Below are 15522 nucleotides of genomic sequence, written 5' to 3'. Positions count from 1 at the left end.
ATTTTTTTTTTTTTTTTTTGCTACTAGAGGAAAAAAAATAACTAGGCCTACTACATTCCTGGTCCTGGCAAATTCTTTCATTCAACAGAACTGTGTATATGCATCTTAGGGACACTGTGTATCTGCATTTTGCTCCGTCAATTCAATAAATGCAGGTCCCTGAATGAGCATCGTTTATAGCGTATTTTATTCAGCAGCTCGGGTAATGCTAATATGGTGTTTTGGGCTGCCAAAACTAGGCTACGATTTAAAATCACTCAGAGCTAGAAATTTATCTTCATATTTCAGGTAAAGCTTCATATTACGTCTAGACTAAGATTACATTACTTCCTCTAACGTCTTATTTTGATGTTTTGGGATCAAGCTATATCAGGCCCCTCCCAAACCACCCCGTAATTCACATTTTCCCCCCCTGTTTAGCGATTCAATATTAGCGATCTAAAATATGTGCAGGGTACGTTTTACACTGGTTACATGATGCAGGCCCGGGCTGGCTAATCGGGAGCATCGGGAAAATTCCCGGTGGGCCGGTCTGTTTTTTGGCCGTGAGGGCCGGTACTGTCATGCCACTGCTATGGGGTTGAAAGATGGATGCCCGTGTTTAAGGCATCAACGAAGCGTCACGTATGAAAGTTATAACACAGTTTGTTCCGTATTCGCATCGCAGGCATACGCCGTATGACCACCAGACCATAACAAATTCTCAATTGACAATTAATCATTATTTTTGCGCAAAATATAGTTTTATTTGTGAACGTATCCGTTTGCTGAAGGCTTTAAGACCAAGCGGAATCCTCTGCCGGCTGCTCCTGTTTCACAGCCAGCAGGACTCGAGCTTACGTCCGCGATTTGATTTTGGCAAATCAATTTGGGCGAATGCAATTTATTGATCATGAGCCCAACATTTAGCAAGGCAGGAAAACATTTAATCTACCTGAGGAGAGACGTCTTTCACTATTGTAAGTTAAGGCTGTTCAATAGTTAAATAGAGAGGAAAATACATTTAAAATGGTTTTACTTCTAGCGCATTCACTTGGACCTCATTTAATTGAAGTGAAAATCCAAGCACCAGAAGCAGCCCACACTCAGCCCACAAGTTTTCTTTAATTGAAGAATATGCATTTTCTTTCGTTCATAGGCTATATGGTTGCAATAATAGCCATTTTAGTTCAATCCATTTATAGACGTTTCATAGACGTTCAGTTGTTATGCTTTCAAATTTCTTGCCATTTGTATGTATGTAATTTCACAGTATTTTCACCTCCTAAATTACTACACTACTTGTGCAGTCACGATTTTATAATGGTACAATTTGCTCAGGCCGATGACTTTTTTATTCTATGACATTAAAATTATTTTTAGATTATAGGTTAAGCAAAACAAATGTGATTATTTCTAAGAACTTTTGAACTGCAGGCAGACATTATGGTACAGTAGGCCTACAAATAGTTTGTTGGAGATATGCGAGCAAAAACAATAGATTAAAAAATCTATTGCGGCGCAAATGCGGCGCTGAAACGGCCAGTAAAATAATAATAAAAAAAAACAAAGCTGTAGAAAAATATAATGAATTACAAGACTGTAGAGAACAGTGCGCTATTGCAGACTTATGTACTGAAGTTTTAATTACATTATTGTAATAGCTATAGTCAGTCGTGAACTAAAGTGGACCGCTCTAAGGCATGAAACTCCAGAGCTGAAAATGACTCTGATATGATGTATTGATACAAAAACAGTTTTCACAGCTAAAACATTCTGCTTCCGTTTTTACATTTACATATTTCATATTTCCATGTAGGATACCACCGTTTCTTTATTTTATTGCTTTTTATTATTTTATTTTATTGCTTTTCTTCTTTCAATTGTTTGATTTTTTTTTCGTAGTGTAATTTCTGATAATTATCGAACAAATGAGGGATATACTTTTATATAATTACATTAAAGTTAAAAAAAAATATCCATGGATTAATCCATGCAGTCAGTGCAGTTTTGATGCAGAATTAAATTGAATAATTATTAGATTAGATACATTTGGTTCAAGGCTTTTAAGTGTACGCTACGGGGCTTTTATTTTGAAGGTTCAAATTAACTTCCGAAAACCTCTGATTACGTCACCGTCACACGCTCAGCCTCCGACCTATCTGTAGAAAGGCAAGTTAACGAGTGAACTCATGCAAATTTTAATCTTATAATATGCTCCACCTAATATTAACCTAATGAACATATGTTTACATCACACTGCTTACGGCTTTACATTAAGCGAATTGGATCCAGGACAGTTTTAGGGCTGGCGAGAAGGCAGGGCAGGTGTTCTCTGCCTGTCCCTGTTGCAGTAATAACGTTATCCTCTGCAACATTTACAGTTGCACTGTTGTCTTATCTCTCAGTTGAATATACTTACATTCAATATATATTGACTTATCTGTCTCAATATATGTACGTGTTTCTTAATATTATGTACGAGCAATTTCTTCCAGACAGATGCATTAGAGGGTGTGGATACATTGCGAGGGTAATTAAAATGCTTTGGTTTCTGTTTTAAGGTGTGGATTTCGGGTTACTGACAATGGGAGCCATAATTTCACGGTGGAAGGTGAGTATTTTTCTCCTTTTGCTATTTAGTACCCTCTATCCAGTTCTTGCACTTCTTTATCAAACCCATTCTATAAACAATAATGTAATTGTTATGTTCCAACAGACTAAACCTTCCACTGTGGAACTTCTAGAGGTACTGGATAAGGTATGTTCTCCACTATTGTCCTGCCTTTTCAAACCCACAGACTGCTTTCAGCCATTGTGACCTTATCACACATCACAGAGCTGTATGTCATCATCTGAACCCTTGTACTGGCTGCATTTCCTTGCTTTACTCATTCCTGGCTCGCCTCCTAAAGCCTCCGTCTATCTGGAGACTGTATTGACAGGACCATCTGTTTGCTTGGCTGCTGCGGTTGACCTTAACTGTCCAGTAGTGGTTATAGAGTTGCATTGGTTTAGAGTGAGCTGTAGGAATGCACTATGCAATTCCAGAGGGCTTTAAGTTAAATTTCTACTGTACATTCAAATGTAACTAACAGAGCTTATATCTGGCATTCAGTATTCATGTTCTGCATTAGCAGGGCCAAAGTTGCTCAGATTTATGTTGGGCGTAGGTTTTAATGAAATGCTGTAACGTGACACATGGTGACAAATCTGTTATTCATGCCCACCATATAAACAAACATTCTAATTTATTTTGAGGAGTTATTGCTATCCGACCTGACCTTAAAAATGACTTTTGTTAGTGTAATCTAATGTAGTTAGATTCAGTCATGTTAATTAATCATTTAGATTTTTGAATAAAGCCAGTTAACATATGTGTTTATTTGCATATGTGTTTTATGTTTTGTATTATGTTTGATAAATCAGGATTTTATGGCCACATAGTATGATATAGTGAGAATATGTAGCTCACAAAAAACATCAGTTTTATTCTAAGGCCCACATTGATCAAAAAATATGCAATTAGGTGCAGATGTTGTTATTTATATGGTCAAAAAGGAAAAATAAATTTAGCTTATAATGTAAATCAATGTGATTTTTTTCTGTAACAGTATTAAAGACTTGCAATGCATATAGATTATTAGTTATTACTCTAAAAATTATGATAGATGATAAATACTTAGTTTAGATAAATACTTAGCTTTTTGATCAAAGCTATGTAGTTGAAAACATAATGCAATCCAATACAATGATGGTTGAGATAAATATTCATCATAAGCCTTGTTTCAGCATGAAATTACATACTTTCAAATGATTTTTGATTAATGGTTGAGATAAATGTTCACCATAAACCTGTTTCAGCATGAAACGACATAATTTAAAATGATTTTTGATTAATGATTAATAACAAAAAAGTTATTTTGACATTTATTTTACTCATTAAAGATTTCACAGCAAAAAGACATGAGTACCACAAGGTAGACATTTTTAGAATTAAACTAAGTTATTAAAGTATGAATCAATCAGACAGAAGGCATGTAGTTGATAGTGTACAAGTTTTTCAGTTTGAGAGATCCTAGAAATGTATGAACCAAATGTGATACAGTAGACTTTACAGGGTTAAATTAAATGTTATCAAATGTAGATCATTTTTAGGTTACCTTACAAAGCATTTTTACAACATTTAATGTAATAACATTGGTAATGATCTTACAATATTGCGACATGAATCCACAGGACATAAAGGACCTTGAGGACTTTCGTGCAAAGAACCAGCGTTTGCTGAAGTTGTGGGTGGGCCGACTTCTCTTCTACTCATCTGTTCTGTACCTGCTCACATGCCTGTTTGTGTATTACCTGTACTTTCCTGAGCAGTGGAGCGCTCGGCTCATCACTGCCTTGCCTCTGCTGGCCTTTCCTGCACTGTGAGTCCTATGTTTTATTCATGGATAAAATGTATTCATGTATTGTAATACAGTTGATGTTATTACATCTGTATTACATATTATAAGAACTGGAGAGGATCTGCAAGGAGGAATGGCAGAGGATCCCCAAATCCAGGTGTGAAAAACTTGTTGCATCTTTCCCAAAAAGACTCACGGCTGTATTAGATCAAAAGGGTGCTTCTACTAAATACTGAGCAAAGGGTCTGAATACTTAGGACCATGTGATATTTCAGTTTCTCTTTTTTAATAAATCTGCAAAAATGTCAACAATTCTGTGTTTTTCTGTCAATATGGGGTCCTGTGTGTACATTAATGAGGAAAAAAAAATAACTTAAATGATTTTAGCAAATGGCTGCAATATAACAAAGAGTGAAAAATTTAAGGGGGTCTGAATACTTTCCGTACCCACTGTATATATGTATTGCAATGTGTTATACTCCTTTTTAAAGCCTGCTTGGCTTATTGTGTTGCATTATTAGTTTGTTAATGTGTTTTCTTGCTTAATTTTATATTCTCTCTCTTCATAGAGTGTTGCTAGTACGAAAACTGCTTATCTTCCTTTTCTCCAAACGTACAGCGAGAAACAGTAAGCATATATGTTATGTTGTTTTTCTTCATTCTTCAAGGTTTTCTTCATTTTCTTCATCTTATTTTTCATAATTATGTTGAATACACCAAAGATCTTGACAGGGATCTAATTGGGATTTGATTGATGGACTCACTGGTCTTTTGAGTGAGTATCTTTATAGATTGACTAATTTATGGTTTATTTTGTTTCAGATGAAAAATTAGATGATTTAAAAGTACAGAAACAGAAAATAGTAAGTGTGATTTCAGAGACATTAGAACTGATGTCTAAAGAATTAAGCTCGTTTGTGGCTACTAATATGTCCGATGAATAAAAGTGCACAATGTACAATGAAACAAATGAATTATGTTTTTGTCAGCTTGAGGAGGTGATGGAAACGGAGACCTACAAAAATGCTAAACTCATATTGGAGAGATTCGATCCAGAATCTAAAAAGAAAGCAGTAAGTACAGTCATATGTATTATTAAAGCTTTACATGGATGTAGAGATTTATTTTTGGAGCTAGTGAACTAGTTGAATACATGGTTTATCTTTACAGGAAGCAGAAGCCACTCCAGTCAGACCACATATGACCCCTAGACCAGGACAAGGTTTGTATATGTTTTTATTTTTGATTATGTGTTTATGTGTGTTTTCCTTATGCATCATGCATGCTGTATTCTCATTATATCCAGATCTTCGGCAGCGGCATGTTGCAATGGCTACTCCTGGTCCAGTACCCAGTCCCATGTCCCCAGGAGGCACACCCCTTCGCGGTGCCCCAGGAGGGCCTCCAGAGAAAGGGCTAGCTGGGTCTGTAGCTAGCCCAACAGGAGCGAGCCAGGCAGAAACACCACTACAAATGATGAGAAGAAGCATGAATCCTTATTCACCTGGACCTGGATCAGGTTCAGCACACTCATACTTGTATATAAATCCTTGCATGGATAAGTAAATGAAAAGCAGATAGCTGTAACTCTGTGAAATTCTGATAATATAATGTGACTGTAAATCACTTGAATTTTATATTTAAGGATGATATCATACTTGTTTATTATTTAATATATGCACCTGTTTATTGAACATTTGTGTCTTCGATCATACAGTATAAATGGCTGTGTGTTAGAGTGATTTTTGGCTGTAATGCACTGATAATTATTATTATATTTTGACAATAAATTATAAATGGCAGACTAAAATACAATGCTATTTTGTCTAAACAAATTTTTTTATTAAAACATTAATTTTAAATACTATAAGTCAATTTGTGCATTCCAAAATTAGAACTATACAGTAAGAAATTTTTTTTTATATTTATTTCTAGGTATGCTAAAGAGTACGTTTAACAATGTTATTATTAGTGTTATTAGTGCTTTTAAAGATAAACTTTGAGTAAATATATATTAGAAATGAAATAAATTTTTTTGTATCGACTAACATTTAGTATTGTGCATCCCTAGTTTTAGGTACACTATTTTAATACAATTTCACATATAAAAGTATGCCAAAATGTCCAATTTTATGTGCATTATGAAGGTGTCCTTTCAAAAGCGATAGTTCGCTTAAAATAATTCTGTCATCATGTACTCACTCATGTCATTCCAGACCTGTACGATGATCATTCTTCTGCAGAACACGAAAGATATTGTAAATAATGTTGGTGACCTTGCATTGTATGGACAAAACAACACTGAGACATTTCTCAAAATGTCTTTTTTTATGTTCCACAGAAGAAAGAAAGTCATACAGGTTTGGAATGACATGAGGTTGAATTAGAACTTTCATTTTTAGGTGAACTATTCCTGGATAGTGTGAATCAAGGCATTCGCAGAGTTGAATAATTCCTTACTTGCTTCTCACTCAAGGATTGATGCATTCCTCACTAAATCAACATTTTCTGGGGCTTAAACATAAGCTGAACTTTATAGGCTTCTTACTGCTTTGCCGTATTTGATGTTATTTGCATTATTGTGAAGTCCTAGCGTGTTTTTTTCTTTGGTTTGTGCTGTGATGAAGTGTTGATTATGCTTTTGATCATTTAGGTATGCGTCCTCCTGGTCCACCTCTTGCTCGACCCATCCTTCCACGAGAGCGCAGTGCTGTAGACAGAGTCATTGAGTATTTGGTGGGAGATGGACCTCAGAACAGGTATTACACTGGTATAACATACAAACAGCTTGATGTACAAGTTAAGAGAAACACATTGAACACTGCACTGGCTAGAATCATGTCCGTACATGTGATAGTCATTTGTCTCTTGCACTCCTCCCATTTATTTTTATACTTTCAGATATGCATTGATTTGCCAGCAGTGTTTTTCCCACAATGGTATGGCTTTGAAAGAGGAATTTGAGTATGTAGGTAAGAACCTGTCAGAACACAGTATGGAACTGTGAAGATACTTCCTTCCCTGAGGATTTTATTTTAATACTCATGTGTGATATTTTATGTTACAGCGTTCCGATGTGCTTATTGCTACTTCATGAACCCGGCGAGAAAGACACGCCCCCAGGCACCCAGACTCCCAGAATTCAGTTTTGAGCGCAGACTTCGCTCTGAATCTCCTGAAACACAGTCTTCTGCCGCCACAGAGACACCAGAGGACAGTGACGCCCCTGAAGGTATTTCCTGCTGCTGACAGCTAGTGACCTCATTATCAAGACCTCATAAAATCATTTTGTCATCTTGTCATGCCATGTGTGAATCAGGCTTAAAACTGCAGCTGGAAAGCCTCCAAGAGGAGAGCAAACAACTTTGAAAGTCAAGACATGCAGTTTTGAAGAAATCATTCACATTTATTATTTGTATTAATGAATGTTGTATTTTATTTTATTTGTGTGTTTTTTAGACCGTATTGTCTCGGCTCGCTCCGCTCGTGTTTCTCACTCTGGCACCCCTTGGAGTAAAGTTCATAGTTTCAAGAAATTTCCCTCAGGTCCCAGAACCCACACACAGACACACTTTACTTAAACATACACTACTATTCAAAAGTTTGGGGTCAGTGTGATTTTATTTGTTTGTTTTTGAAAGGGTTTTATGCTCACCAAGGCTGCATTTATTTGATCAAAAATGCAATTTACAATTTAAAATAATGTTTCTATTTTAATATACTTTAAAATATTTTTTACTTCAATTTTAGTTATAGGCTTTAGGTGCATGAGAAACATTTCTTTTCATTATCAGTGTTGAAACTTGTGCTGCTTAATATTTTTTGTGGAAACTGTTATACACTTTTTTTTCAGGATCCTTTGATCAATAGAAAACTAAATTTATTTTATTTGAAATAAGTTTTGTAGCATTATCAATGTCTTTACTGTCACATTTCCTCGATTTAATGTGCTCTTGCTGAATAAAATTCTTAATTTATTCCAAAAATTGTACTGACCCCAAACTTTTGAACATTAGTGTATGCACTGCATGATGCTTTGGTGCTAAAGTATTCTTTCCTCCTTTCAGTTCCTGTGGGTAACATAATCATGATCACAATAATTTCCTATTCATAGACCACTCTACACAAAATCACACAACACAATAATGACTGTCACCATTACTAAGCAGGAAGGTGTGTGTTTGTTAATGGCTGTAAATCTTATTCGAATATAGGAAAAAAAAATTCTAATATGTGATTTGAAATGTATTGTCTGTTTAATATCTGTCTTAAGGGAAATATCCTGCATTTTTGTCATTGAGCTTATGGTGCTAAAGTATTCTTTCCTCCTTTCAGTTCCTGTGGGTAACATAATCATGATCACAATAATTTCCTATTCATAGACCACTCTACACAAAATCACACAACACAATAATGACTGTCACCATTACTAAGCAGGAAGGTGTGTGTTTGTTAATGGCTGTAAATCTTATTCGAATATAGGGGAAAAAAATTCTAATATGTGATTTGAAATGTATTGTCTGTTTAATATCTGTCTTAAGGGAAATATCCTGCATTTTTGTCATTGAGCTTATTTTTTTGCTCTTTATAGAAATAGAAATTGCAAGCAAAAAGATGCTTTTTGCAAAATGTGGACTGGAGCAGCTAATTACTATTAGTTTTAGCAAGATGGTCAGATGCTTGGTTAGATACTGAATGTCTAAAATGTTGAATACCTCTCCTTAAAAAATCTGGACTGATCTTGTTTCCAAACCCTTAGGTGCATGGCTCATTGTCTTCAATTTTTTCCCTTTAATTATTAATTGCCTTTTTCACAGTCTTGATAATGTATGTTGTGCTTCTTTTAAACATGTATTATCAAACTGAATGAAGAATACCACAAATTATATTCTTAATTTTTAATGCAATAACATGCCTAATACATACACAATTTCACACACGCGCAACATTGCCATGGCTTTTAGCAGTAAACTTTTATATGCTTCATTATTTCATTTTTACAGATGACATAGAACGAACTACCACTGTGGAGCCTCAGGACCCCACCGCTGAAGATCCACCTGCGGCACGTGAATCAGAGGAAGAAGAGGCACAGTCTCAGCGGAGCCCGTCCCCCTCAGAGGATGTCCAACAGGAAGAGGCTGGAGCTCAGGGGCAACAGCAGAAAGAGGAGGAATCAAACTAAACTGTGTTTGAATGCAGTTTAAACATGTTTTTGATCAATGCCGTTCACTGCAGCTTTTGGTTTTTGGGCTGTTTGGTTTTGAATTCACTCTAAAGCATGTACATCTTAGTAATTCTGGAGGCTGTTAAGAGTTTTATCTGCTAATTTATTTATATATGCACCACAGTGTTTACATATAGGTGGCTAAGTATCATATCACATTACACTACAGTTTGTAATACTAATGGTGTGGTGCACCCCATAGTGGTGATGTCACCCAGTACCATATATGTGCATGGTTTGTTTATGAGGGGATTTCACAAACAAACTGCAATTGCTAAAGTCAGAATAGTATAATTTTACAGTGTTAGCATTCAGTTGCATAGTATATAAGGATAGAACATGTAGCAGGATACATTTAGCAGAGTTTAGCTGTCTTTGTGTTTACAGAATTATTTGAAACTGCAAGCTGAACAAAAATACACTGACAAAAGCATAGTCCTTGTAGGGGAGCGGTGCGTTTTTTTTGCCAAATGCACTATTTTGATTCTTAAATATTTATTCTTTTGTTTTGAATTGTTTTAATTGCTTGTGTTTTTCTGGCCAACAGTTTGTTTACTTGTTTGTGTATAATAATTCAACTGTCTTGTGCCTTTCTGGTTAGGAATATGTCTGGGACTTACTGCACAGTTTACAAAATTGCAAAATTTGTCAAAATAATAGGTTTTCATACATAAGACGTTTTCTGCATTGATGTTTACGCTTTACAAGTCAACTGGTGCCAGAAGTGACACTGGTATTTATTCATGGATTTAGTCGATTTTGTAGTCAATTGTTCCTCTGCATTTTGCATTAGTTATTTAATTTCCATGTTCATTGTGAATTGACTCCTATCTCTATAAGCAACACAAAATCTGTGTGCTTTGGAACTGGAATTATGCACTTGTTCTTGTTTGTCAGTACTTGCAAGTTGTTGTGCACATGTCTGTTGCATTTGCAGACTGGATTGTGTAAATCCAATAAAATGCTTCTAAAGAATGATTCTTTCAACATTATCATGAAAAGTGAGTTTTTCTCTGGTAGGAAACAAAATGATTCTTTAAGAATTAAGAAGCACAATATAGAAAGGCTAATTGAAAGTTTCTGATGCTCATACCTAAGCAAATATTTAATGCATGATACATAATCGATAGATAAATACTTATGTTTACTGATCAATATTCAGTTTATTACATAACCTTTTTTGTCATTTGTTGCCCATAGCAATTGAAGTAACTCAAAACATTTAGTTTTCATTTTGAAAATTTTGTTAATTTTTAACTCTGGATTTTCAGTTGTTCCAACTCCGATACACCAGCAGTGGCTTAAGTTACAACAATCGTCTTCTTTGATAGGATAAAGCATGTTATTTCTCAGAACCTAAAAAATTATCTTAGATGTGTCCTTTGAGATATTTTCAATATGTCAAACCAGCAAATGTAATATAACCCAAAAACATATATTATGAAATATTTGTACAAAACTAGAAATTCTTTCATGGCCCCAGTAATGTTTTATATGCTTTTATAATTGCATATCCCAGGTAGCTTATTAATAAGTATGAAGACAATGACCAGAACTAAAGTACTAAATTGTATTTGATATTTGTTGTTTAGGCCTCTTTCATTTACAAAAGTTGTATATGAGCTTCAGTAATCTATTTGACCCTATTTGATTAAACACTTGTCTAGAAAAACGTTTTCTATTATATAACCTTACTGTCTGTTGAATGTGTAAAAGAAATAAATATGACTGTAATGTTTTCTTTGCCCTCAGCGCAGTTTTAAATAAAGCACCACTGAATGACCTTCAAGCGCGTCATACAAGCATCCGGGAGCTTCGTTAAATAGAGGGTCGGGCATGCGCAGTAGCTCCTCAGCGGTTCGACCTCTGCAGCCGGGTAAGTGAAGGAGAGCTAAATGGGAACCGGAGGATTTATATTGTCACAATCTTATGCCATCATTACGCTTTATATATGTTTAATCAAACCATTTGATCCATTTCATATTCTACAGATGATATAGCCCTTGCAAAAGGAGCTATTTAGTACCAGGTAGCGTTTTGGAGGCGCTGATATTGCAGTGACCTTAAACTGTCGGCTTTTTCCATAGAGACAGACGCGGGTTTATTCCTCACCACACTCAGCGAGCTCAATCAAACATGTACGCCTGTGCGAAGTTCGTGTCCACACCCGCACTGGTGAGTATTTGTGGTGAATTTTGCAGTTAGGATAGAGAATTATGCTTCCTTAAAATGCAAGAGGCCTGGTGCGCTTGACTTTTTTCCCCATGTTGATGCAGTGCGTTTATATACGTTGCTTGCATCACATCTTGCAAAAAAACGCTGCTGCAGAATGTGTGTGTGTGTGTGTGTGTGTGTGTGTGTGTGTGTGTGTGTGTGTGTGTGTGTGTGTGTGTGTGTGTGTGTGTGTGTCATTGTGGTTAAGAAGTCAATGGGCAGCTTGTTGCTAATGCTATCATCTGAACGGCAATTCCAGGGAAGTCAAGGTCATTCTAGAAATCTGACAGCAAAACATCATGTTTTGTAGTCAGCTGGAGTATCAAACAAAAACAGAGATCTTCTAAATGTATTACACTCGAGCTAAAGGGTAAAATATAGTAGTGATGGTTGGTTCAAGACTGCGGGTGGTATGTTCTGCTTTGTTGCTGTCCTTTTGTAGTGGACTAGCCACAGGCTGAATTTAATTATAAATGAAATTATTTGTTCAGTTGACATTTAGAGTGTGATTTTGATAAATGTCCAGTATAATTTCTAATTGTAGCAAATATTAAATAGATTATCTGGACACAAGGTACCTCCCACGTTATTCAAGTGTTACGGCAACAGTTGGGCCTTGTGTGTGTCTGTCTTAAGTACAGCACTTATATTAAAAGTTATTGTATGTCTTGGGTGCTAATGGGATTTCTGATCTCCATCTCAGGTCCGCTCTGGCTCAAGGGCGCTGTACAGACCACTCTCTGCCTCTGTGCTCTCCAGGCCAGATGTCAGCTCTGCAGAGGTGAGTGCTTTATGTATATTATGCATATGCCATGTTTAAGATTTGTGGCATGTGCTTGCAGTTGTAAATCGATGTTTAATATCCTCTTAGCAGATATTTCCCCTGTAAAGCCCTTTTCCTATGCAAGGAGCGGTTCATAAATCACCTTAAGATTAATTCCTGTTATATGCACTTACTTGCCTTATAAGCTTGTTACAATCTACAAAGTGATTTCTTTTTAAGTGATGGTAGATGCAGTTCATTCATTATTGATCATGTTCTTTTTTTCTAAAGGCCAGCCCAGCTTTTCTGCCACAGACAGCCGTTTCCCAGGTTGCAGTGCGGGGTTTTCAGACAAGCGCCGTAAGCCGTGACATCGACACAGCCGCCAAGTTCATCGGTGCTGGTGCCGCCACTGTGGGAGTGGCAGGATCAGGAGCTGGAATCGGAACGGTGTTCGGCAGCCTCATTATTGGATATGCCAGGTAGACGAGATCAACATGCACCACTGATATGATCTCTGAAAATTATCACCATCTTGTTGCCATTAGTTGTTGTACGTTCAACAGAATGGCTGTTTCTAGATATGGCAGTGCTTCTAAGAATGAATTCCTGATCTTTCTGTAGGGTAGTGCCACGTAAACTATAGATGTCCTCAGATTTGGTGTTTTTTAAAATTTGTTCTAGTTCTAAAATATTCAAATATATTTAAAAGTTAAGTTTAAGAACTTGAGCTTGTGAATATTGCAGTAATTCAAGTGTAGTATCATGTAAGATATTGACTTTATATAGTTAAACTTGAGCACAGTCTTGCATCACACTGTTGTTAGCTGATGTCTTTTTTTCCATGACAAAGCAATGTTCCTTACAAAGTTAATGAGTGACCTCTTTCTCTCTCACAGGAACCCATCTCTGAAGCAGCAGTTGTTCTCCTATGCTATTTTGGGGTTTGCCCTGTCTGAGGCTATGGGTCTCTTCTGTTTGATGGTGGCTTTCCTCATTCTGTTTGCCATGTAAATACTGCTCCGTCCGCCTCTTCCCACCACCGTGACGACACGAGTTTTACACTGGCTACTAAAAGAGTTCTGTGTTGGTGTCATTAGAATTGTACATTTTCCAAGTTTTGTTGAAGGCTGATGAGGTAAAACATGTATTGTAAAAATGTATCCAAATACAGAATAAATACATGTATTTCACTATTTAAAATGTTTGAGTTAGCTTTTTTTTTTTTTTGGAAATCGGTGCCAATGAAGAGGGTTGTTAATTGCAGATTTCAAGCTATTTGAGGAATGTCTTAAAAGGGGATCACTTTTGTTGATTTCTGTGTTTATTAGTCAAAGCCAAAAACTTATATGGTGGACCAGTAATTTACCAAGGACAGTGCAGTCTATTACAGAATGGCTCCGATCTTGCACTACTTATTTTACCAGTAATCTAAGTGTGTTAGTTTTTAAACTTTATTTATTTATTTATTTATTTTTTTTGGTAGTTGTCCCTTTCAGCGTGAGAATCAGCGTGTGATAATTAGGTTTCTAAATATAAACCGGGTTCCCACGGGTCCTTGAAATCCTTGAAAGTTTGTGAATCTGAAAAAAAGTCAAGGCCCTGGAAAGTTTCTGAAAATAAGCATACATGGATACAGGTCCTTGAAAGTGCTTGAATTTATTTTGTACAAGATGTTTTCTTGGGAAAAAAAATCCATATTATTCCCTCCGGTCCACTAATGTGTTATTTCGCCAACACTTCGTGGCCTATGCATGTTAGCTTGCTTGATTTACCTTTAGTTACCAGTGTTGGGGGTAACGCATTACAAGTAACGCGAGTTACGTAATCACATTACTTTTTTCAAGTAACTAGTAAAGTAACGCATTATTTTTTAATTTACAAGAGAATATCGGAGTTACTTTTTCAAATAAGTAACGCAAGTTACTTTTTTTTTTTTCTCCAAATTTATTGATTGACAGCTCTCCTGTCCCCATGTTGAGAGAAATCAGAAGATGTTACTGTAGTTATAAAATAAATATGAATATGCATTAATTCATCTCACTCACAAAAAAAAAATTTACAGATTCAGTATTCCTCAAAATGAATAAAAATAATGCAACTCAGAATGACGCGAACCTGCAATAATTAAATGTTAAACAACACAAATATCCTTCGGAATAAATTATTTACACCACCAGAAATCTTGGTCATGCAGTGCTTTTGTGGGGATATTTTGTATAGGATATTGTCTGCTGATATGACAGGTTTGCTGTATATCGTAATAATAAATAGCGTGTTTGACAGCTATATATATAATTTACATTTAACAAATTAAATATTACATTATACATATGTAAAATGTGTGATTTCCATCAGATGTTTGTTCTTAAATTTCATATAGGTGGTATTAAAAAGTCTTAAATCTAACTTGTTCATATCTGTAGACACACTGATTAAGTCCTTGAATTTGAGGGTGTTGGGCCTGGAAAGTCCTTGAAAGGTCCTTGCATTTGAAGTTATCCAAGGTGTGGGAACCCTGTAAAAAGGATTATTCCAATTTAAAATATATAGAATCTTGCCTCCTCCAAGGAATTAAAAAGAATCAAAAGGTGATTGCGACGTTTTATCTCAAGTCTCCGTTTATATTTCAAATTCTGACTCCGTCGCCGTCCTGAGGGAAAAAACAAAACGGAGATCTCAGAATTCAGAAAAAAATTCTCAAAATTCTGAAGTAACATCTAACAAATCTGAGTTTACATCGGTAACACTTTATTTTATGTTGTCCTTGTTACACATGTTACTTGTACTTTTATAATAATAAATTATGCATAATTACATGCAAGTAACCCTAACCATAAAGGAAGTATATGTAGTTGATTATTATTACTTTAATGTATTATTACACTGTAACAAGGACACATTAAAATAAAGTGTAACCTTTTACATCAAAA

At 35.7% G+C, this 15522-nt stretch overlaps 2 protein-coding genes across 3 annotated transcripts; both read left to right on the top strand.

The window, feature by feature from the left end:
• Positions 1 to 2084: 2084 nt before the first annotated feature.
• Positions 2085 to 10364, top strand: lnpk (lunapark, ER junction formation factor). Of its 2 annotated transcripts, XM_016266932.1 has the most exons (14): positions 2085 to 2151; positions 2544 to 2593; positions 2699 to 2740; positions 4219 to 4406; positions 4955 to 5013; positions 5208 to 5248; positions 5375 to 5458; positions 5556 to 5607; positions 5692 to 5904; positions 7039 to 7144; positions 7287 to 7357; positions 7453 to 7617; positions 7845 to 7931; positions 9389 to 10364. In XM_016266932.1, exons 2-14 carry the CDS (start codon positions 2567 to 2569, stop codon positions 9568 to 9570), a joined length of 1317 nt encoding a protein of 438 aa, XP_016122418.1. In that variant the 5' UTR covers positions 2085 to 2151; positions 2544 to 2566; the 3' UTR covers positions 9571 to 10364. The 2 variants fall into 2 exon arrangements, with proteins under 2 accessions (XP_016122418.1, XP_016122419.1); XM_016266933.1 differs by lacking the exon at positions 7845 to 7931.
• Positions 10365 to 11390: 1026 nt separating this feature from the next.
• On the top strand, positions 11391 to 13792 carry atp5mc3b (ATP synthase membrane subunit c locus 3b). Its single transcript, XM_016266931.1, has 5 exons — positions 11391 to 11488; positions 11700 to 11787; positions 12530 to 12607; positions 12881 to 13071; positions 13489 to 13792. Exons 2-5 carry the CDS (start codon positions 11749 to 11751, stop codon positions 13601 to 13603), a joined length of 423 nt encoding a protein of 140 aa, XP_016122417.1. The 5' UTR covers positions 11391 to 11488; positions 11700 to 11748; the 3' UTR covers positions 13604 to 13792.
• The last annotated feature ends 1730 nt before the right edge of the window (positions 13793 to 15522 follow it).

This window comes from Sinocyclocheilus grahami, unplaced genomic scaffold (genome assembly GCF_001515645.1).
Source record: "Sinocyclocheilus grahami isolate Dianchi unplaced genomic scaffold, SAMN03320097.WGS_v1.1 scaffold34.1, whole genome shotgun sequence".
Classification (NCBI taxonomy): domain Eukaryota; kingdom Metazoa; phylum Chordata; class Actinopteri; order Cypriniformes; family Cyprinidae; genus Sinocyclocheilus; species Sinocyclocheilus grahami.
Note: the sequence above shows the minus strand (reverse complement) of the source record. Positions and strands in the feature narration are given on the sequence as shown.

Coding starts and splice junctions, on each gene's coding strand:
- lnpk (XM_016266932.1), top strand. CDS start 2,567: ATGGGAGCCATAATTTCACGGTGGAAG. Junction 7,145..7,286: donor GGAGATGGACCTCAGAACAG/GTATTACACTGG, acceptor TTATACTTTCAG/ATATGCATTGATTTGCCAGC. Junction 7,618..7,844: donor GGACAGTGACGCCCCTGAAG/GTATTTCCTGCT, acceptor TGTGTTTTTTAG/ACCGTATTGTCTCGGCTCGC.
- atp5mc3b (XM_016266931.1), top strand. CDS start 11,749: ATGTACGCCTGTGCGAAGTTCGTGTCCACACCCGCACTG. Junction 12,608..12,880: donor CAGATGTCAGCTCTGCAGAG/GTGAGTGCTTTA, acceptor TTTTTTCTAAAG/GCCAGCCCAGCTTTTCTGCC. Junction 13,072..13,488: donor CTCATTATTGGATATGCCAG/GTAGACGAGATC, acceptor TCTCTCTCACAG/GAACCCATCTCTGAAGCAGC.